Raw genomic sequence first — 20,434 nt, 5'->3', positions numbered from 1 at the left:
TGAAAAGACACTGTTAAACACTCAAAAATAAGGTGTCTAACACTGCAGAAGACATACATGATGAAGGCATTTGTAACTCTCAGTCTGGTCTTCATGGGCCTTGTCGGCGGCAGCCTTGCACAGGAAAATGAAGGCCCAACAGTCAAGCTCCCTAATTCTCTAGTACAGGGCATATTCGCTGATGGCGTCGATTCGTTCTATGGCATGCCGTATGCCGAATCTCCAGCCGGCCTTAACCGCCTCAAAAGGCCTGTGAAGAGAACAAGACCATTGGGAGAGTTTGATGCTACAACAATCACACCAGCATGCCCCCAAGGCCATTTTGGTGCGGTCAATTCTGATGAATTATGGCACAAGAGGTCTCTAAACGTCGATAGCACTTTGGCAAAATGGGACGCAGCCCATCCCATATATACTTCAGAGGACTGCTTAACCATAACAGTCCAGCGTCCAGCAGGGACCAAGGCGGGAGATAGGTTACCAGTTCTGTTCATGCTCACTGGCTTCAGCTTCGTCATGGGAACGCCGTACAGATATAACGCTACCAGCTTCATCAAGTTTGGTACTGAGATCAACCAGCCATTCATCCTTGTAACTGCCAACTACCGAACGGGCCCTTGGGGCTTCCTGCCTGGTCAGCAGGTAATGAACAACGGATCTACAAATCTTGGTCTCCGTGATCAGCGAATGAGTATGGAATGGACATCGGATAATATCGCAGCTTTTGGCGGTGATCAAGATAAGATCACACTCTGGGGACATGCATCTGGTGGCGTCTCGGTCTTCGACCATCTTGTCATCAATAGAGGCAACACAACATATAACGACAGGAAACTCTTCCGGGGTGCCATAATGAGCTCTGGGAGTCTCATACCCGCAGAGAATATCGATTCGGAAAAGTCCAATAAAGTATATACTAAGTTCATCAAGGCCATTGGTTGTGACCGGAAAAAGGACACGCTGCAATGCTTGCGCGAAATTCCCTATTCCGATTTTGAAAAGGCAGCCAATTCCATCCCCGGCGCTCTCAGTGCCGAAGCCTTGAGGCTGGCATATGTTCCTCGACCTGATAACGATTTAATACGATACAGTCCAGAGGTGCTTCTCAATGATAACATGTTTGCCGCAGTGCCCATGATCTTAGGCACCCAGGAAGATGAGGGCACGATATTTACCCAGAAGCAAACATCAGTTAATGGTACCAAGAAAATGCGTGAGTATCTTCGCACACACTATTTCAACAACATGCCCAAGGGCCACATGGAGGATTTTCTCAAAAAGTACCACAAGAAGCCTTTTGAGGGTAGCCCTTACCGCACTGGAAACGACTTTGAGAGCTGGGTTGGCCAAAAGCGTTTATCGTCTGTCATCGGCGATGTCTTCTTCACCCTTTCGCGGCGCATTGCAATGGAATTTATTGCCTCGTCTCAGCCTCTCCTCCCTATATGGGGATACCATGCGGCTTACGATCACAGAAGCGACGTGTCTGGTGCCTTGGGTACCGCTCATGGCTCATTCGAAGCCATGGTTTTTGGCACAGACGAGTATATGTCTTCGCACACAACTAAGACTGCGAGATGGTATATAATTAATTTCTTATACAACTTGGACCCGAATAAGAGACATATTGAGCTTGTGTCCTGGCCCAAGTGGACGCCTAAAGAGCCGCAAGTGCTACTATTCAACAAGTCGAACAATGTTCATATGCTGGATGTGCAACGGAAGGGGAGCTATAAATTCATGAAAAAATATATAGAGAAGTTTCGACTCTAGAGAATGAAGAATGAGAATCCAGGTGAAAAATAACTTAGTGAGGATGTAATTAGAGAGGAGAGGAGATAGAGGAAATGGTCAGGTGTTTTCTTGTTTACTTCCATAATGAGGGAGATAGTCATAGCAAAGCGACAGTATGCTACCTTTTACTATTTTCTATTTTCTCTCTTTTATTTCCACTGCTATAGTACGATCCTTTGATCCAATACGGTATATTATTCAGTAAAGCAGCATCTGAGGAGCTCTATCTGAAGTACTCGACTTACCCTAAAGCGCTCGAGAACAACGTCACGCAATAACTCGCTTTTTCTATTATATCTTGTAATATTACATTCGGATTCTCGTGCCTATGATGTCCTTCTGCTAACGCATCTGACGACTAAGCAGCTACCTCTAGTGTTGGAACTGATATCGGTCGAATTCTCGGTGTTAATGAGGGTGGTGGCTTTGCTAAGGAAAGTGTGGGTAAAGAAGGTTTAGAAAGCGAAGGTGTTGCTAAAGATAGTTCAGCTGCCAAAGAATGTCAAGTTTGACGATGGTGAGGATAGTGTAGATATAGACGTCGTCGAAGTATCGAATACGTGGCAACGTTAACAATATCAACACTCTTCGCTCTTCTTATGTCACAACTTGAACCATACTATTATAGATCAAGTGATTGCTTTCTTCTAATTTTACTTGCTATACAGTACTCTCCGTACTACCCTAAAACTTCACACAGAAACCGTACCCTTCTAGAATGGCCTTTAAAATACCGAAGCGATAGTCGCGATATCGCCGTCTTTTCATTAGCATTGGACATATTAATGCATCTCATGCATGTCTAAAGGATATTTCTTAAAAAAATAATACATGTACGCTTTAATCATCATCATCGTCCTCAACGCGAGGCTTCTTTGCCTTCCTATCTTCATCTTGCAGCCCATAGCCTCTCTTTGAAGATGAGTTTTGATCTACCTCGGACAAAAACTTGTCCACGTTGAATGGATCTGCCGCATCCTTCTCAAATTGTACGGGTCCTTCTCGCGCCTATTGTATTCAATTCAGTCAGCAACGGTTACAACGTCGATATCAGCAAAATAGTAGATGGCGTGAAAACTGACCTCTGCCTCGCTGGCCCCCTTGAAAGTACCCTTGCCCAAAGCTTCACCAAAGCGGCTTGATTTTTGAATCTTGGCCATTTCTCTCTCCCCGGCCTCTGCGTCTTCATCGTCCAGGTTTGCTCGGGGTCGGTAGATACTGTTAATGGCGTCCTGAGCAGCAAAGAGGGGCTTGTCGTAGGGGTTATCCTCGTTGAATCCGCTATCAAATCCACTGGACTGGTTAAATAATCGCGAGTCGTACATGGTTTCTTTGGACTGTGAGGGCTTCGCTATGCCGAGAGCAATCTTTTCTGATATATCTCGATTCTGCTCACGGGCCATGACTTGGATACGTCGCTCCGCGCCCATCCGCGTCTGTCGTAGCTTCCGCTCGTCCTCTTTCCGCTTCTCTTTCCGTGCCCTCTCTCGAGCCCGAACCTCTGAATCTTCGCTATCAGAGCCCCTTGAATCTGATCCACTGTAGCTTGACCGTGACCGTGACCGTGATCTTGATCCTGAGTCCCGTGAGCCCCGTGAATCCCGCGAATCCACGGAGTCTCTTCTTCCACGTCGCCCAGCTGCAGCCCGATCTTCTCGGGCCTTTTGCGCCAGGGAACGCAAGTTTTCCTCCTTTTGAGCCTTCTCCTTTTCTGCTAGTCTCTGCTGCATTAAAGCTCTCTGCTGGACTTCATCTCGAGCATGACGTTCTGCCATCTTGATGGCCTCCGCAAACTGTGCGTGCTTGTCATTGATGCTGATATCCTGCAGTCCTCGTCCATCCGCAGCCAGACGTTTATCCAAAGGCACAGTAAAACCCTTGGGATTCTTCCAATTTGATACCGGAGGCGGGATTCTCCACATCTCCTGATCTTCCGCGGTAAGCTTTCGTGGAGGAGAGTGCATAACTGGAGGAGGCGGTGATGGGGGACCGCGAGGAATTTTCTTGTGTTTGAACTTCGGAGGCTCCATAGGATCTCGCTGTCGCTCCACAATCTTCATGATGCGGTCTTGCTTCTTTGAATTGTCTCCCATCTGATTTGCCGGAGTGTATCGCACAAAGGTCGGATCTTTCCGCTGTCCAATGTTGAGATTCTTCGGCTTCTGCGCTGCCACTGCTCCGCTGACAAGGGCTGCCAACGCGTTCTTCGTTCGCTCGGTCGTTTCCGCTACGGACTCCTTGTCTGGACGCGATAAATCAATCTCCCCAGCGTCGGCTCGCTGCCTTAGCGGGATGAGATCTTTGAAAGATGTGTGAATGATTCTTCCCTCGCCATGTCCCTGCCTCGCAATCGCGTCGTATTTGACTTTTCCTTCAGCATCGACCTGTAGCGCCAAGGCATTGCTCGTTGTCGCACCCTTCTTGCCCATGTCCAGCGGATACTGGGCAATGGGGATTTCTGGAAACGCACCACCATCGCCGAAATCCTCCTGTGAGCGCGGTCGCCATCCTGCCCGCTGGCCGTATGCTGGAGGGCCGCTTCGCTTCAGGACGATTTGCGTCTCGTCAAGCTGGCCAGGCCCGACGATCCGAGGGCCACGCTGCTGAGTCCGAGACTCTTCATCTTCCCCGGTGTATTTCGGCTTGGGGAGCGACGCTTGCAGCGATGCGGCCATGGACGTCATATTTGCCGTCGCGTGAGGTGATGTTGAAAGACTGGCTGCGAGTTGCGATGGCTTTGGGTCAAGAAATTCCACAGTATGGCGGTGCAGATGTGGCTGGGCTAGCATTAAAAAAAAGTGGTGGATCCTTGTCGTGTGGCTTAAGCTGAAAGTTGGATACACTCTCGGAATAACGATCTCCCCCACATGACAATGCAGATGCCGTCGACTACCGACAATAAGCAATCACTAGATATGCACTCGTATTTATTAGGATGCGTATAATTATTTTGTCTTTTATAAAATGGCGTCTCCTTGTTTTCATTAGTATTTCATGAGAATCCAATGACGCCCTTCATCGGCCGTTCTCGAGCTACAAAACACGCTTATCGTCGTGATCTTTTTCGGCCACGCTGGCCTACCTAAGTACCCTTCCCTGCGCATAGAAACACCAGCATCCGCCATCCCTCCTCGTGTCAACCAGCAGCCTCTTGCCAGGCCTACCTTTCCATATAGATAGATGTAGGCGTAAAAAAACTTATTTGCACGATTCGCTTAAACGTAACCCTTACGAGCGCCCTGGAAGAAGAATCTGACGACAAACACCTGCAGCGCACCCATACAGACAATAAGAGCAATCTGGATCATACTGAAGTTGACAATGCGCTTCTCCGTGCTCGAGACGGTGCTGAAGTTGCGGTTCTCACGTGTTCTAAAGTATTTTTGGTTTCGGGAAATGGTAGAAAGCTGGCCGGAGATCTTGAAGATGGATTCCTCCAAAACGGAAGTCTGCTCTGGTGATGAGCCCTGTTTGGAGGGCAGCTGGGCGGTTCGGGACTCGTTTTCGACCTAGGAGGGGAAGAATGATTAGCTTGGATGCCATTGCCATAATTGTTCCGCTACTATTACTGACAGCAATCTCGAAATCGACGAATTTTTCAGAAAATGTGCTCATCTCGTTGTCGAAGCAGAACGAGTAATCCCCAACCAGCTGCGCAGTGAAGACGAAGTCGCCCTGTCGCTCTTTTTCGCCTTGAAGGATGATCTTTCCACCGGGACCCTCGACGAGGTAGTCGACATCAAACGAACCACCCGATTGAACCTATTTCGCCCACAATGGTCAGTATATTTAAGCCAAAGATGCGTTGCGTAGATCTCATTGCAGCGACGCAACGCAAAGGGACTGGCGCCAACTAACAGCAAAATAAAAGGCGACCTTCTCGTTCTCGTTCTTGGTGGTCGCATAGAAGCAAGCCTTTTCGTTCGCGGCCAGCTTGTAGGTCAATGCTGTAGCAGCAACATTTGTGGCCATAAAGGCCATCAGGCCGGCTATCAGCGTCGGGAATCTCATTGTGTCGTTGTGCTGGTCGACGTTGTCGAGGTGCTTGTCAGGGAGGCTTGAATGGGACACATTGGCGCAAGCCTACTCTACTGCAGCGCTACAGCTGTCCAGCCCACCAGCCACTCCAGCCACAGTTGCTAGGGGGCAATTCGCGGGATACACCACCTTTCGGAGCGGAATTTTGCACCGCCGACCCCTGATCCTCACGCTCTCGCACTAGAGAGCTGCATTGATGCCTACTATGGCGCTGGTGCCACAGCGTAGGATCGCCTGCAATAACGGGTACGGCGCCTTAGCAGCGTTTTGGAAATTGGCGGCACCACTCTTAGCCACAGGCTGAGACACCGCTATATCATTGGCGTATACCCGGCTCAGTTTGTTATTCTTGTTCGAGGTGACGTCGATTTTACAATCTTGCCTTCCAGCTGATTTCTATTCCTTCAAAAATCTCATCGTCATGAGGTGATGGGAATACATTTTCACCCGTTTCTTACTTCGTTGCCCTGATCTGCTCTCATCTCCTCAACCCCTCTTTGATTACTGCTTAAAAGTGGCCTGCTCCTCTCAGTCACCCATCTGACTCTGCGGGGAGCCGAGCTGGCGTCTTGCTCAAGATGGCCATCCAAAGAGCTGTCGCAAATGCGTCTTCGGTCGCAATAAGGATAGGAGCCATTGCTTTTTTCCGTGCTGTATGTGATGCCCCCTGATTTGTGCCCAGATGCATGCAATGTTTGACCCGAAGCTGACGCCCTGCATAGTTTCCTGTAAGTATGCCGTTGCTCGTGAGGTGACTGTGAAAGTAAGTAAACACGCCAGCCTAACCACGCTTAGGCTCATCTGCCGTCCATCATCTTCGCCCTATTCGCCATATACATCCCGTCCTTCTTAACGAGCTTCTTCTCCTCACCCGAGCTTGAAGTTGTGGGTGATCAAGTTGATGTCGCTATCAAGGAAACTGTAGTCGATGACGATGATGACGAGGAGATTGTCGCCGAAGAGGTTGATGTTAAAGAAACCATTTCTTTTGCCGCAAAAGATATTCCAGCATGGAAAATCATCTTTTATGGTGCTCCTAGTTCGACGCGACCCTTCAGTTCCCTGCTGAGCTTGCTCATTAACCTGGTGTTTGTTGGTCTTACGGCCGACGCTCTATATCGCGCCAGGTGGTATTACCCAGCTGATGACTTGTCTTTTGTGCGACTTGGATATGTCTCTCATAATGAAGCCAGTTTCCTTATTCGGGAACCCGACCAGGCCAATATGCCCATCACTTTCCAGATCCGACACTACAATGGTCTCATTTGGCAGTCTGTTGGCAGCGTGAAATCAACCACCAATGAGACCGATTTCACCAGCGCTCTTACGATTCCGCTCCTGAGCTATTCAGAGCAGCAAAAATATGAATGGAGGACCTCTAACAACCACACGGGCGAACTGACGGCTGCACCCAAGCCTGGCAAGATGCCGGTTCAAAATGGAGGCAAATATACGTTTTTGTCTACGTCATGCATCTTACCTCGTTTCCCCTACTCACCTTTTGATCACCCCCTAGCGATTCCGGGGCTACGAAATCTCGCCAAGAGGCTGCCTGAACTAAGTGCTCAGTTTATGCTGTTCTTGGGCGATTTTATTTACGTAGATGTTCCCGAGCGCTTTGGAAAGTCGGTTGATGAGTATCGCATGCAGTATCGCCAAGTCTATGCCTCTCCGGAGTGGGCCACTGTTGGTCAAAACTTGAGCTGGATTCATGTCCTGGACGATCATGAGATTGCAAATGTAAGTCTCTCTCACTAATGTGCTGCGATTTTTGACATACGATTAACATCACAAAGGACTGGGATGCAAACACTACTGGTGTTTACAAAAATGCCGTAGACCCCTGGCACATATACCAAGCTCAGATCAACCCTCCAGCTGCTGTAGCTGCAGGCACGAAGAGTGAGCGCCGCCCTGGCGCTACCTGGTTTGAGTTTGTGCAGGGTCCTGTGAGCTTCTTCATGCTCGACACTCGCAGCTACCGATCTAGCAACAAGACACCATTTAATGAGACGAAGAAGACGATGCTGGGTGCCGACCAGTTGGCTGACTTTTTGGCCTGGCTCAAACGCCCAGAGCCTCAGGGCGTTAGGTGGAAGTTTGTCGCATCTTCTATTCCATTTACCAAGAACTGGCCTGTGAATGTGAAGGACACTTGGGGCGGATTCTTGGTCGAACGAAAGAAGATCCTTGAAGCCATGTGGGACGTTTCTGCTCGAGGAGTCGGAGTCGTGGTCCTGTCCGGTGATAGACACGAATTCGCAGCGACCAAGTTCCCGCCCCCACCAGAATCTGACTGGCCAGAGGAGGCTACGGTCTACGAGTTCTCAACCAGCCCGCTCAACCAGTTTGCTTCCCCCATCCCTTCATATAAGCAAGTGGACAATGAGGATGTTCTCATCCAGTAAGTTTGCCATATAATACTCTATGTCACCGAAGAACAGGTCTAATAACGCTTATAGGTATCATCACTCTGGTATGTCCAAATTTGGCGCCTTTACTATCGAAGAAGAGGACGGAGACAGCAAGCTTCTCTATCGTCTCTTCATCAGTGGCGAAGAGAAATGGAACACAACCATCACTGCGCCGCCTCTCCCCGCTGAAGAGGAGAGAAAGGCTTCTTCAGGCTCTTTCTGGGATCGGCTTAAGAATTGGTAACCCTTCTTTGTAATGGAGAGACGAGATACTTTGGAGTTTGTTTGGCGTCTGCCTTTGGGAATCTGGTTGTCCTTTGGCTGGGGCGTTCCTTTAAACCTATATATGTATGTAGAGGCACATATGATGACAAGTTGTGTGCGGATGGCTATCCGCTGAATATGTTTTGGGATGCAATAGGGCCATTTGAGTAACCTGGGGGACTTTCACACGGATAACAGCTTTTATGATGGGCGTATCGATTTTCTATCGGGTTTTATGTATAGGAACTAAGCGTCTGAAATTTGTCGCTCAAAATATGCTGCGCTATCTCTTCTTATATAACTCTGTTTAAACAATGTTTATCTACATATTCTCAATTTTCGTAATTCTCTCCTTTAAGCCCTCTTCTTCGACACCACCTCTTGGAACCAGTCGAAAATAACTTGGTTTTGAAGCACAGCCGCTCCAATAGAGCAGTGCTCTCCAGCTCCATCTTCCGTAGTGAATAAATGGTACGTCGCCGTCTCTCCGACTGCTTGCGCCACACCCTGTGCCTGCCCAGGCATCAAATCGTCATTCTCCGCATCAGCCACGAAAAATGGCATCTTGATATTGTGGATAGCATCGCCAAGCTTGAAGTCGAGGCACTTGGTTGCCCATTCATACGGCGACTTTGTGTTGAACGCCCACATGCCATGCTCCACGGCCCAGCGAAGAGGAGTAGGTGCCCCTGGAGTGGCCAAGAGTTGCAACATGGCTTGGTCAACAACTTCCTTGTTACCTGATTTGTATAGAGCTGCCATCTCTGGAGGGAACTTGCTATGAACTGTGGCTCCGAAGTCACTGGCTCCGTCGACGGCCATGACGGCAGCCAGACGAGGCTCAAAGGCCGCAGCACGAGCAGCGAGATATCCACCCAGCGAGTATCCCCAAAGGCCAATGGCGTTAGGATCGATGTCATCTCTGGTAAGCGCGTAGTCGACAACTGGGGACACGACTCGTTCCCAGTCATGGATGAAGCCGACGTTTTGCTCGCGGCGGACGGTAGGCTGGCCAGGCCCTTCGAAGGTAATCACATTGATGCCCCTGGTGAGCGCCGCCTCGACGCCAACATGATAAAGCTCCTCCTGAGAGCCGTCGTAGCCGCTGCACATGAGAATAACTGGACGGCGGCCGGGCAGTCCACAGCCGTAGAAGATGGCCGGCACGTCAAACCCCTGAGCCTTGAGCGAGACTCTCTGGCCAGGCACGGGGAGGAGCGCAATGGCTTTGTCGAAGGCGGCCCTGTGTTTAGCCCAGACAGAGTTTATGCGTGAGTCTTCCCAGTTGCCATGGAGGTAGAATTCTGCGCTGCGAAGGTACGATGCCTCTCTGAAATAGGCATTTCTGGAGGAGACGGGATACTTGCTCACGTCGATACCTTCAGCCTGTGCGTGTACGCGGGTGGCAAGGTTGTTGAAAGCAGTGTAGTAGCTTTCAAAGTCACCCGGGATAATCTTTGTGGCAGCAGTAAGGACTTCGCCCAAGTCGGCGCCTTGGTAGGGCGCGAGAGAGACGGCGCGGAGGATTTCGAAGTGAAAGCTCAAGTCGGGGCTTAGCTGAAGCATCTTGTTTCCTTGGGCAGACATTGCTTTTTTATTTTTCTCTTTATCTCTGTTCTATTAGCCTGAGAGATGAGAGATATGAAGTGAGTTTCAACAAGGGATTATTCGAAATGAATAAGTAAAAGAAGAAATTGTTGGTGATGTGTAACTGATGTTTCAAGTACGGTATCTGAATTGATTTTCGAGATAGTTTTCTCCTCTCAAAGCCAAGAGCCGAGCCTTTATAAACTTCTTATGAGGCTCATCTTGCTGCCATTTTACCCGGGCAGCCGCGGACTTCAAAGCCGAGGATGCGGAATATCTCGAGATTTCTCGCACCCAAAGCGAAAGCGAAGATTAGTGTATCACAATTTCCACCAGATCTCACAACGAAGTTCATACATCATTTACTGTTACCTCTTCAAAATGCCAAGTGCTTCAGTTAACAATGATGCTATAGTGGCGCTACTGTCCGCGGAGCGAAAGCGAGCTGCATGGAGTCGCATTCAGCTGCACGCTGGGCCGGCGGGGCTAAACCCGATTTGGCAGAACGAGAACGATTATCGTTGTCTAAGTTGGAACCGAGAACGAAGCTGCGAGCAATACGCAATGTGGATAAAGGGTTCGGTATTGTGTGTGATCAATACTTTGCGAGGGGGTGTTGTTGAGCAGGAGACTTTGCGCTATTATTAATTATTATTCTGTTTACTGCTTCTGCTGCTACTACCTAACGATGATTTCAATTTTGAACACGGGCCGGCCAGATGAGAGCAACATCCCACTCGTTCTCTTTGATATCCTGGCCTCTCGTTAAAGCGGCATAATAGCTCCAGCTTCTACCACTCGTAACGGCCACTCTACCATCTTCAGCCACTTGGCTGGCAGACTCTCGGCAATGGCCCGCACCTCCAGCGACCTCACGTCACCAACCCACCACGTCGTCTCAATAACAAGAATTGCAAAATAGTACGCCATTATCACGATGGCTCGCGGACGGGCCTCTTGCGTAAGGTCGAGAAACTTCTTCTTCACGGCCATGGGGAAAATCACCATCCTCCTCCTTGCATCGTTGACGTTGAATTTTTCACTGTTGGGATTCAGCAACTGCAGAACACCTCCGAGGTAGCTAAGCGTCGACTCATATGCGTCCTGTATCTCTGGATCCCACGGCTCGGTCGCTTCGTCTTCGGCATCCCGCTCCAGGATATACTCTAGGCCTTGTCGTTGGCTCACACCGAATCTTTCCTCATTATCGTATATGATGGGCGAGCTCGTCACCATACGCGCCGCGATTGATTCCGGATGAGCCACTATGATATGCCAAGCTTTATTGAACAGACCTTGCGTCGTCCCCGTTGTCAATATCCACTCCAGAGGAGGAGTATACGGCGAACGATTTCGGAATCGCAGCATGGCAAACATGCAGACGCGTAATAAGTGCGTTGTGAGGAACACGCTTTCGAAATTCAACTCGCTGAGCTCGGCAATGTCCTTTGTATGTTCATGAACAGCCATTGCCAAATATCGCCGATAAACATCGAGCCCGTCAAAGGTGTCATCTAATTTGCATATGCACGAATGGATGGCCGCGAGAGCATAAATGGAATACAACAGGGCCTCTGAGTCCAAGGCTAGCTTGGGTATCGTGTTGGCGAAGACCGACCGAGTTATGTCATCGATAGGCAAGGAGGGACCCGTCTCAGTGAGATATAGATGCATCAATCTCGCCTCCAGAAGACGCCGTTGTTTTGATTCTGGGGCGTCTTCATCCAGCGTGTCCACCGTGTCCACCGATGACAGAGGAGACTGCTTGTCAGAGCCACTTTCAGAAGTTCTGGGTTCACCAGTCAGGGGCCGAGATGAAGATGCTGGAGACGATTCTCTGCTCCTTGCATTCCGTGGAAGCCGATCATAGATGCACTGTGCTCTATGACGCTCACAGTGGTGACATGTAGGCTTTGCCTCGTTACATTTCACGCGACGCATGCGACATCGCTGGCAGCCGAATCGCGATTTCCTGTGGTTGAGTTTCGGTGCCCGATAGTTGCTATCGGTAGGGCTAGAATTAAGGGAATATTGGCCAAACATGTTTGCGTAATTACAGGTCGTCAAGTAACTACGCTTTTGCTTGGCGGTCTGTAATATTTCCAAGAGGCGAAAAGAGGAGGCGCAATTGACAGGTGTTGGGAGTGATGGAGTTTAGCTTGCTGGCTCTCCCGCCAGAGATTTGGCCAAGTGCGCTGTACCAGCTGTGTCGAGTGAAATGAGAGATAAAATGTGTAGCAGATGTGATGGAACGCTCAGTGAGCTTTCAATGAAGCTCTCCATGGAAAGCGCGCAGTGCAGCCAAGCTCAATGGAGAACCGCCGAATGGTACCGGCTTTTGCCCCGCAAAAAAGCCGACTCCGAATCGGGCTTTGGAACCGCCAAGCGTAAATAACTGGAGAAGGACAAACGGTATTGCAATAATTGTCAATAATTGAGTGTATTCGCCTCGTTATGCGAAGAATCTCTCGTAGTTCGTTACATACGATTTTTCTCTTAAACGCTGGTGCGGTCATACGTCACAAGAAATGGGATCCTGAGGGATCACAACACTCGACGTGACACCACAAGCGGCTGCCATGTTACACGAGGAACACGAGGGTACGTACCTCTGCTTAAAAGCTCTTTAGCGGGGCGCCTTCACCGCCTTCCCTAATTCGACGCTGCAGCTCCAGCGAAAAGTTGTACCCGGCAAAATTGATCCTGGCCCAGAACTTTTTGAATTTTTAGGAAGATCCTGAGACGGCATCGCCAGATCACTACCAAAGCAATTCGACACAATGGCTGGACTACAAAATAAGAAAAGACGCTACGATAACAAGTCACATCGCCCAACTAAAAAGCAGCGACAAGCACAAGCCTACAACAGCGACTCAGACAATGAAGAGGACCAGGAGAAGCAGACCTTTGACGCCGTCAATCTGCTAGATTCAGACGACGACATTCACAATGCGCCTGCAGACGATGGCGCTGATGATGATGAAAACCAATCATCAAGCTCAGATGAAGAGGCCCCCGCAGTGAAAAAGACCAATGTCAAGAACACAAAGTCAAAACAGCCAAAGCGCAAGGTCGCGGAGCAAGACGAAGACGAAGAAGAAGAGGGAAGCGAGTCGGAAAATGACGACGAGGACGATGATATGGAGGAGTTCGACATGGGCGAAACAAAGACAAAGTCAAAACGAAACGACCCCACTGCGTTCGCTACATCTCTGTCAAAGATTCTATCAACCAAGCTTTCCGCATCAAAACGGTCAGATCCAGTCTTGTCGCGAAGCGCTGCCGCGCATGAAGCTTCCAAGGCTGCCGTGGATATTGCGCTGGAGGCCAAGGCACGGAGAAAGCTGAAGGAGCAGAAGAGAGTAGCATTGGAGAAGGGACGCATCAAGGATATCTTGGTAGCAACAATCGATGAGTCGGGCGAGCCGGAGATGACAACTTCAGAGATCCTGGCAATTGAAAAGGGCCTGCGCAAGACCGCCCAGAGAGGTGTTATCCGCATGTTCAATGCCGTAAGAGCCGCCCAAGTACAGGCAGCTGATGCAGAGAAGAATGTCAGAAAGGAGGGCGTTATCGGTGGAAAGACAAGGGAAGAGAAGATCAACGAGATGAGCAAGAAGGGCTTTTTGGACCTGATTGCTTCGGGAGGAGGCGGTTTGAAGAAGACTCCATTGGAAGAGGCGTAGGGTTAATATTATTCATGTCTTGTTTTTTTCTTGCTTATGGTTTTTCCTCCACAATATGTATCTATATAGGGAGCGATTTTCGGCCTGTCTTGAGATTTTAGTACTATCACTAGGTATACAATATTTCACTTCAAAGATACCCCTCCTTGGGCAATGCTTTGCGTCCAACAGAGGCTCGCCGGCCTCCCCCACCGCTTCTATGTTGTCCAACATTAAAAATACAAGGCTCCTTCTTCGTCTATACGTCATATTAACATTAAACGACTCCTATTTACTCATTGGAAGTCGCTGGCTTGCATATTCCTCGTCATGGAGGGCAGCCTGACTACCAAGCCGTCCAGCTCCTTTGTCATCTTGACCTGGCAGCCCAAACGGCTAGTCTCGGTCAAGCCAAAGGCGAGATCCAGCATATCGTTCTCGTCGTCTTCGGGCTCGGGCATCTGGTCATAGTGATCTTCTCCCTCTACAATAACATGGCAAGTCGAACATGCGCATGAACCCCCACAGGCGCCCTCCATCTCCAAATCGTTGGCCTGGGCAATGTCGAGCAGGTTGTCACCAGCCGAAACAGCGAACTTGTGTTCCTCGCCCTCTTTGTCAATGAATGTGACCCAGAGTCTGCACAATTATTAGCAACAGTAACAACTTCAATTCATGACCGAAGTTGCTTATTACTCACTCTTCGCCAGCCTTTGGCGGGGTGACATGGCCGTGCCGCTGCTGGGGTGTAGTGGAGAATGCTCGCCGGCTCAGAGGCAACTGGCGAGATTGCAGAGCTCTGAATATAGGTGCGCATTGAATTGAAGCACTGGTTGAGGCAAAGCTTTTCTGAGGCGCATTCATGGAGGGGCGGTATCCCGCTTGCGATAGCCTCGCCAGGCTTCGCGAGAGTGTTCTGGACGCCGACATGTGGAGCGTTGGATCGGAACTCGGTGGTAGACAAAAAGAAAAATTGCGATAAAGGCAACAAAAGCCTGTATATCGTCGTCGCAAACTAAAGTTGGGCAAGGCTCAAGGATCGCCGGTATCCTGAGACTGTGTCAAAGCAAATTTATGACCGAAAGAACCACAAAAGAGCAGATCCGGATATGCTCGTTAATAAACCGTCTCCGGTTCGCTAGAGGCTCGCATCTCCGAAGCTGGAAATTCTTGGTAGCGTGAAATGGCCGTCGGCCGATAACGATGCTTATCGGGCGTAGAATTCATCTACCGGGGGAGGCACAAACAGTAGCTCCCCCCCCCAAGCTCTTCAATGACTCGACCTCAGGAGCCCAACTTGGATATTGAAAAAAGATAGAGATCTGGAATCTCTCTCTTTTTAATTAATCATGGCGTCCCTAAAAGAAGATCCCTTTAACCCTCTACGGCCGTATTACCGGCCTCCCACCATTGAGCAGCAGGCCGAACCGGTATCGATACCCAGCTCGAATCCGTTTTCCGGTGGCAACAGCTACGATGTGGCTAGCGGCGCCAAATACGCCTCCAAAGCGAAGCACATGCTCAATGATCTCGACTACAAGGGATTAGTTGGCGAGCCATCACCATCGGTCGTCGAAAGTGCCAGAGAGCTCGTTGACGAGCTGATATGGAAGTACATGTCCGTCCTCATCGGGCAGCCTTTCGAGGTTGCCAAGATGATCTTGCAGGCTCGGGATCAAGATGAAAAAGCTGCCCTTGCGGTGACTGCAGAGCCAGAGGCGGCTCCTGCACCTCAAGTATCAAGTCGAGCTGGCTCGGCATTTGATGTAAGTGCTGTTTCCCCGAGGTTGCTCGCCAATGCCTTGCGTTGTTTGCTAAGAAGAAATTGTAATAGGAGGAATCTGACGGGGAGGAACCGGCATACTTCACTTCGAACGATCCAACCATACCGAATCCCTGGAATCAGAATCAGAATCAACCCCAGCCCGAGAAGCGGCCCAGCAGTCGGCGCACAGAGTCGCCTCTGCAGTCTCCAACAACGCCGAAGAAAGAGGCCGTTCTTCCCGAGCACTTTCTAAATCTTCGCCGGCCCGACGCTATCCTCGACGTCATTGGGCAGCTATGGCAGAGAGATGGCGCATGGGGAGTATGGAAGGGAGCAAATGCAACCTTTCTGTACACCGTCTTACAGTCTTTGTTAGAGAACTGGTCAAGAAGCTTCCTGAGTGCCGTCTTCAATGTGCCGGATCTGGGGGTTAAAGACAGCATTGAGCGTGTTGTTGACATTGCGTCCCCGTACCCTTGGGCTTCATTACTTGTGGCTGCCGCCGCCGCCGTCACAACTAGCCTTGCCCTTGCACCTTTAGATCTCATCCGCACGAGGTATGTGACATAACTACTTGTTTAATTTAATTTGTGACTGACATGACGCTAGATTGATCCTAACCAACCCCTTCAAGGGACAAAGAAGGACGATTGCCAGCCTTCGAGCTCTTCCATCCTACTACTGCCCTCCCGCCATCGTTGCTCCTACCATCCTCCACTCCCTCATCAACCCCATCTTCACTCTATCCACTCCCTTGGCTTTAAAGACCAAATTTATGGTCACAAGCGAGCTTGCGCCCATGACATTCTCCATTGCCAAGTTTGTTGCCTCTTCAGTTGGAATTCTAATTAAGCTCCCACTCGAAACCGTTCTGCGCCGAGGTCAGCTCTCCGTGCTCTCTGAGCCTGAGTATTTGGAAGCTCTCAACGGCGATGAACCGGCTCTGGAGACCATCGTACCCATTGGAAAATACCATGGCGTTTTCGGTACAATGTACCACATCGTCACTGAAGAGGGCAACCGGGAGATTCCACCCAAGCCCGTAGTAAGCAAGCGAGGCAAGCTCAAGACCAAGAACCTCCTGCCGACCTACAAGAAGGGTCAAGGTATGGAAGGTCTCTGGAGAGGATGGCGAATCGGCTGGTGGGGACTGGTTGGCCTTTGGGGAGCGAACATGGTCGGGCATGGCGGCGATGGTGAATTCTAGACGTAAGCAAAAACGAAACAGTATAGGTCGAAACGGATTGTGTATACCATTAAGAATGGAAGCCAGGAAGAAAAAGGAAAAAGAAGAAGGAAAGATATCGGTACACATCTCCCAAGGACGACAGAACAAAAGGAAACTCTCCGCTTCACACGAATTTAATGATGGGACGACGACATCATGACATACCTTCATTCATACGCATGCACGAATAGCCTTGAAACTATCCGTTCTTTATTAGAAAGCAGAGCATTTGGTAGTATATGTTGTTTATTTTAGGATTTTGCTCTGTGTTGCTGATATAGCGTAGAATGAGTGCAAATACAAATACATTTACAATTATAATCAAATAGCCGAACTGAGACTGCAATTGTATATGTGACGATGAGAGGAGAAATCACTATTGCATGTATAATTTAGTTGAATTGGATGAATCAATCCATGTATTATGAATAGATGCAATGATCGTATACTGTTGTAGAAACCCCACAGTTCTTAATGCCAACTTTACTATCAAGTTGCAGATAGATACCTTGATAAGTGCCCAGACCTGAGGTTTTCAGCTCTGAATCAAACGTACGATAGCGGTCACGTGAGCAGGCGTTCACCTGATGATACTGCCACTTCAGCCCTTCAACACTGCACCTCCCCCCCGGTGATGGAAATATAGCGATATACCGAGCAAAATCCTATTTCACGGCTCGTCTGTGACGCTACAATTTAGCGCTACAAGGAGATTTTGGTCTAGCGGCATGTCTTGACGTGATAATCGATTTTTACCATCTCCAGGCGAGGCGCGCGCACTACGACACGCTCGACGCCATCCTGCGGCTCTAGATAGGCAGGCAAGTTCGGAGCCATGACGACGTCTGCAGAACAGTCGAACCTGGCCGGCGAGCCGGGCGCTGGTCCATCGCCGCGGAAATTCAAGGCATCTGAGTTGCCGCTACCATCTGCGACGCGGGCGGCAATTGAGTCTCTCGCGCATAGCTTCAAGAAAGAAGGTGCCTACGACTCAATAAGGAAACAAGTTTGGGACAAGTTTGAAGCCAGTGTACGCAAAGTTACAACCACTAATGGTTTATTATCCCCTACCATCACTAATACTTTTTCTTTCAGGACTACGAGGCTCAAGTTACAAAGGCAATCCTCGAAGTTGCAGAGCAAGAGGTTGAGCGCAATCCGCATCAACTCCTCACATTGGACCGGAGAAAGGCTGCAGCACTGATTGATGGCGCATTGGAAAGATCAGGCGTGTATCACAAGGCCGAAGAAGTCATTGGGAAGCTGATCGACGTCGAGGCAATTGAGCAGAGCATTCGGGAAATTAGGCGAGCAGAGATTGGCGAGGAGGATGCCGGTGAGGAGCAGAATCGTGGAGCAAAAACTGATGAAGATTATGCTGCCGACACAGCCGCCAAACAGGCTGAACGTGAGAGAGTGCGAGAAGAGCTAAGGCAGAAAGAAGCTGCCATTGAAGAGGAAAAGAGGCGTATCGCCAAGGAAGAGCGCCGTCAAGAAGAAAAGGAGCGTGAAAAAGCAGAAATCAAACGTCAGGAAGAACGAGACGAGCGGCGGAGGAAACGAGAGAAGGATCGTGAAGAGAGAGAGCGACTGCGCGACTTGGAGCGAGAACAAAGGCACAAGGAGCGAGAGAAGCGAGAAAGGGATGATAGGGATACTGATCGGGATAGAGATCGGGACAGAGATCATCGAGATAGAGATCGAGACAGGGACAGAGAAAGGGATAGGGACAGAGGCCGCGATCGAGAACGAGAACGAGAACGAGACCGAGACCGTGATCGTGATCGTGACCGTGAAGGCGGAAATTCACGTAAAGAGAACGCGGTTCTTCCTGAGGAGTTGAAGGAAAAGATGTCCAAAGAGGACCACGAGCGGCTGGAGCAGGAAGCTTTGGCCGATCTTTTACGTGAAAGCAGCAAGTCGACTCGCACAAAGCTCGAAATGGATATCGATTCCACCTTGGTCCCTCCTCCTAGAAAGACTGGCCCAGCCTCAGCTATCAACCCAATCCGAAGAGACTCTTCTAAAACTGCGGAGTCTAGAAAACCCATCGATAGAAGGGACTCAAAGTCGTCTCTGGATCCAAAACAATCCGGATTGAGAGAGGAGCGTCGTTCTAGTAGAAGTCCGTCCCGAGCTCATGACGCGGATCATGATAGAGATAAAGACAGAGATCGAAGTCGTCAAAGAGACACTGATGATCGCCGCCGCCGCGATCATCGATCCGACTCGCCAAAGCGGGACCGCAGTCGTTCCAGAATTAGAGATAGACGGGATAGAAGCCGCTCAAAGCTAAGGAGAGACAGAAGTCGATCTCAACACCGACGGGATGACAGACGCGAACGAAGCCGCTCGAGGCCTAAGCGTGACCGCTCTGCTAGAAGCAACTCGCGACGGCGAGTACCAAGCCGGTCACGGGCTCGATCTACCAGGCGCGAGAGAAGCCGCTCACGAGTCAAAACCGACCGCCGGGACCGTAGTAGGGACCGTAGCCGAGACCGCAGAGACCGCTCACGCTCGCACTTACGGACAGACCGACGGGAAAGAAGCCGTTCACGTGCTGCTCGACGACATCGCAGTCGGTCAAGGGATAGTCGTCTTGTTGCAGATTCTTACTATCCTACTAGGTCAGACGCTCGGTCACCCCGTCGCCGCAGCCGTGATCGATCTGGCGATAGAGACAAAGATCGAGATCGAGAAAAGGATCACAAAGACCGAGACCGAGAAAGAGATCGTACGCGAGATCGACGAAGCCGATCGCGATCTCGTCCCAGCTCATCGACTGTACCACATGCAGCTACCAAGGATGAGCTGGAAGAGTGGAAACTCGAGGAAGTCAAAAAGCGGGAGAAGGAAGCCAAGGCTTACCTGGCGGCTCAGAAGGACGCCAGAGAGAAAGGTTTGCCGATCCCCGGCGTTGATGACAAGAAGAATAGTGGTGAGAAAACACTTGCGACAAGACACAAGGGTGATGGACAAGTAGTTGACAGATATGCCCCTGGAGGTCGGGACGAGAGACCTAGGAGCAGGTCGCGCAGCAACAGTCGGGACAGGAATCGGTTCCGCGAACGAGACAACAGAGATCGAGATCGAGACCGGGACCGACGAGACCGCGATAGAGATCGTGAACGAGACCGTGATCGTGACCGTGATCGCAGAGACCGCGACCGGGACCGCAGCCGGGAGAGAGACCGAGATCGAGACAGGGATAGAGACAGAGATCGTGACCGTGACCGTGACCGTGACCGTGACCGCGATCGCGACAGGCGCACCAGACGAGATCGAAGCCTATCGCCCCGCCGCGAGAGACATCGCAGCCGAAGCCGCCGTCGGAGCAGGAGTCGATGAAAAGTTCTTTTGGAAAAGATTAAGATAATAGCGTGTAGGAATATCTTTATTTGTGATTTTTCATTTTCACGATTAGCCTTTTTTTTTTCATATGCTGTTTTGGTGTTTATTCAGAGATTGAGGAAAAGGGACATTCATGATAATTGATTGGCTTCAATATAAGAAGCAAGAAGACAATACCCTGGATTATGGATGTAAAAGGTCAAGGACAAAAAGGGATGCTTCATTTAAGCTCAGCTTATGGCAATTGGGGACTGGTGAGGGAAGGCATGAATAAACACGTTTGCTGATTATCACGACTAGTTGACTGAGATAAAATTCAGATTATATT

General features: G+C 49.9%; 10 protein-coding genes across 10 annotated transcripts; 5 read left to right on the top strand and 5 right to left on the bottom strand.

Annotated features, from left to right (window-relative positions):
* Nucleotides 1–60: 60 nt before the first annotated feature.
* Nucleotides 61–1,773, top strand: GGI43DRAFT_427249 (Alpha/Beta hydrolase protein; the record flags this gene model as incomplete). Its single annotated transcript, XM_083208785.1, has 1 exon — nt 61–1,773. One exon carries the CDS (start codon nt 61–63, stop codon nt 1,771–1,773), a length of 1,713 nt encoding a protein of 570 aa, XP_083066362.1.
* Nucleotides 1,774–2,416: 643 nt separating this feature from the next.
* Nucleotides 2,417–4,546, bottom strand: GGI43DRAFT_391096 (SKIP/SNW domain-containing protein). Its single transcript, XM_083204397.1, has 2 exons — nt 2,877–4,546; nt 2,417–2,802 (listed from the first exon to the last, which is right to left on the bottom strand). Exons 1-2 carry the CDS (start codon nt 4,476–4,478, stop codon nt 2,635–2,637), a joined length of 1,770 nt encoding a protein of 589 aa, XP_083066361.1. The 5' UTR covers nt 4,479–4,546; the 3' UTR covers nt 2,417–2,634.
* Nucleotides 4,547–4,720: 174 nt separating this feature from the next.
* GGI43DRAFT_391095 (emp24/gp25L/p24 family/GOLD-domain-containing protein) lies at nt 4,721–5,905 on the bottom strand. The gene is made up of 3 exons (XM_083204396.1): nt 5,653–5,905; nt 5,368–5,556; nt 4,721–5,303 (listed from the first exon to the last, which is right to left on the bottom strand). Exons 1-3 carry the CDS (start codon nt 5,803–5,805, stop codon nt 5,010–5,012), a joined length of 636 nt encoding a protein of 211 aa, XP_083066360.1. The 5' UTR covers nt 5,806–5,905; the 3' UTR covers nt 4,721–5,009.
* A 505-nt stretch (nt 5,906–6,410) lies between these two features.
* On the top strand, nt 6,411–8,490 carry GGI43DRAFT_378725 (PhoD-like phosphatase-domain-containing protein; the record flags this gene model as incomplete). The annotated part of the gene is made up of 5 exons (XM_083202739.1): nt 6,411–6,485; nt 6,555–6,560; nt 6,628–7,572; nt 7,629–8,236; nt 8,295–8,490. The coding sequence occupies 5 exons, from the start codon at nt 6,411–6,413 to the stop codon at nt 8,488–8,490; spliced, it is 1,830 nt and encodes a 609-aa protein (XP_083066359.1).
* A 187-nt stretch (nt 8,491–8,677) lies between these two features.
* GGI43DRAFT_22908 (Alpha/Beta hydrolase protein) lies at nt 8,678–10,202 on the bottom strand. Its single transcript, XM_083200484.1, has one exon. It carries the CDS (start codon nt 10,095–10,097, stop codon nt 8,865–8,867), a length of 1,233 nt encoding a protein of 410 aa, XP_083066358.1. The 5' UTR covers nt 10,098–10,202; the 3' UTR covers nt 8,678–8,864.
* Nucleotides 10,203–10,516: 314 nt separating this feature from the next.
* GGI43DRAFT_391091 (Zn(II)2Cys6 transcription factor domain-containing protein) lies at nt 10,517–12,759 on the bottom strand. The gene has a single exon (XM_083204395.1). It carries the CDS (start codon nt 12,138–12,140, stop codon nt 10,863–10,865), a length of 1,278 nt encoding a protein of 425 aa, XP_083066357.1. The 5' UTR covers nt 12,141–12,759; the 3' UTR covers nt 10,517–10,862.
* On the top strand, nt 12,735–13,921 carry GGI43DRAFT_22817 (Rrp15p-domain-containing protein). Its single transcript, XM_083200474.1, has one exon. The coding sequence runs from the start codon at nt 12,878–12,880 to the stop codon at nt 13,781–13,783; it is 906 nt and encodes a 301-aa protein (XP_083066356.1). The 5' UTR covers nt 12,735–12,877; the 3' UTR covers nt 13,784–13,921.
* GGI43DRAFT_22608 (adrenodoxin) lies at nt 13,921–14,999 on the bottom strand. The gene is made up of 2 exons (XM_083200436.1): nt 14,463–14,999; nt 13,921–14,401 (listed from the first exon to the last, which is right to left on the bottom strand). The coding sequence occupies exons 1-2, from the start codon at nt 14,690–14,692 to the stop codon at nt 14,059–14,061; spliced, it is 573 nt and encodes a 190-aa protein (XP_083066355.1). The 5' UTR covers nt 14,693–14,999; the 3' UTR covers nt 13,921–14,058.
* A 40-nt stretch (nt 15,000–15,039) lies between these two features.
* On the top strand, nt 15,040–17,198 carry GGI43DRAFT_391088 (mitofusin complex protein UGO1). The gene is made up of 3 exons (XM_083204394.1): nt 15,040–15,528; nt 15,597–16,084; nt 16,137–17,198. Exons 1-3 carry the CDS (start codon nt 15,112–15,114, stop codon nt 16,732–16,734), a joined length of 1,503 nt encoding a protein of 500 aa, XP_083066354.1. The 5' UTR covers nt 15,040–15,111; the 3' UTR covers nt 16,735–17,198.
* A 102-nt stretch (nt 17,199–17,300) lies between these two features.
* GGI43DRAFT_22629 (complex proteins associated with Set1p component shg1-domain-containing protein) lies at nt 17,301–20,331 on the top strand. Its single transcript, XM_083200440.1, has 2 exons — nt 17,301–17,785; nt 17,851–20,331. The coding sequence occupies exons 1-2, from the start codon at nt 17,591–17,593 to the stop codon at nt 20,101–20,103; spliced, it is 2,448 nt and encodes an 815-aa protein (XP_083066353.1). The 5' UTR covers nt 17,301–17,590; the 3' UTR covers nt 20,104–20,331.
* Nucleotides 20,332–20,434: the final 103 nt, after the last annotated feature.

Source organism: Trichoderma evansii (assembly GCF_050947405.1).
Source record: "Trichoderma evansii strain SZMC 28006 chromosome Unknown GGI43scaffold_1, whole genome shotgun sequence".
Taxonomy (NCBI): Eukaryota; Fungi; Ascomycota; class Sordariomycetes; order Hypocreales; family Hypocreaceae; genus Trichoderma; species Trichoderma evansii.
The sequence above is the reverse complement of the archived record's forward strand: the minus strand, read 5'-3'. Positions and strand labels throughout refer to the sequence as shown.

What these genes read in the sequence shown, in the direction of transcription:
- GGI43DRAFT_391096 (XM_083204397.1), bottom strand. Translation starts at nt 4,478, where the DNA reads ATGACGTCCATGGCCGCATCGCTGCAAGCGTCGCTCCCCAAGCCGAAA. An exon ending in AGGGGGCCAGCGAGGCAGAG is followed by an intron (nt 2,803 to 2,876) that starts GTCAGTTTTCAC and finishes TGAATACAATAG; the next exon opens with GCGCGAGAAGGACCCGTACA.
- GGI43DRAFT_391095 (XM_083204396.1), bottom strand. Translation starts at nt 5,805, where the DNA reads ATGAGATTCCCGACGCTGATAGCCGGCCTGATGGCCTTTATGGCCACA. An exon ending in AGGTCGCCTTTTATTTTGCT is followed by an intron (nt 5,557 to 5,652) that starts GTTAGTTGGCGC and finishes TGGGCGAAATAG; the next exon opens with GTTCAATCGGGTGGTTCGTT. An exon ending in TCGTCGATTTCGAGATTGCT is followed by an intron (nt 5,304 to 5,367) that starts GTCAGTAATAGT and finishes TTCCCCTCCTAG; the next exon opens with GTCGAAAACGAGTCCCGAAC.
- GGI43DRAFT_22908 (XM_083200484.1), bottom strand. Translation starts at nt 10,097, where the DNA reads ATGTCTGCCCAAGGAAACAAGATGCTTCAGCTAAGCCCCGACTTGAGC.
- GGI43DRAFT_391091 (XM_083204395.1), bottom strand. Translation starts at nt 12,140, where the DNA reads ATGTTTGGCCAATATTCCCTTAATTCTAGCCCTACCGATAGCAACTAT.
- GGI43DRAFT_22817 (XM_083200474.1), top strand. Translation starts at nt 12,878, where the DNA reads ATGGCTGGACTACAAAATAAGAAAAGACGCTACGATAACAAGTCACAT.
- GGI43DRAFT_22608 (XM_083200436.1), bottom strand. Translation starts at nt 14,692, where the DNA reads ATGTCGGCGTCCAGAACACTCTCGCGAAGCCTGGCGAGGCTATCGCAA. An exon ending in CCGCCAAAGGCTGGCGAAGA is followed by an intron (nt 14,402 to 14,462) that starts GTGAGTAATAAG and finishes ATAATTGTGCAG; the next exon opens with ACTCTGGGTCACATTCATTG.
- GGI43DRAFT_391088 (XM_083204394.1), top strand. Translation starts at nt 15,112, where the DNA reads ATGGCGTCCCTAAAAGAAGATCCCTTTAACCCTCTACGGCCGTATTAC. An exon ending in GAGCTGGCTCGGCATTTGAT is followed by an intron (nt 15,529 to 15,596) that starts GTAAGTGCTGTT and finishes AAATTGTAATAG; the next exon opens with GAGGAATCTGACGGGGAGGA. An exon ending in TTAGATCTCATCCGCACGAG is followed by an intron (nt 16,085 to 16,136) that starts GTATGTGACATA and finishes ACATGACGCTAG; the next exon opens with ATTGATCCTAACCAACCCCT.
- GGI43DRAFT_22629 (XM_083200440.1), top strand. Translation starts at nt 17,591, where the DNA reads ATGACGACGTCTGCAGAACAGTCGAACCTGGCCGGCGAGCCGGGCGCT. An exon ending in GGGACAAGTTTGAAGCCAGT is followed by an intron (nt 17,786 to 17,850) that starts GTACGCAAAGTT and finishes TTTTTCTTTCAG; the next exon opens with GACTACGAGGCTCAAGTTAC.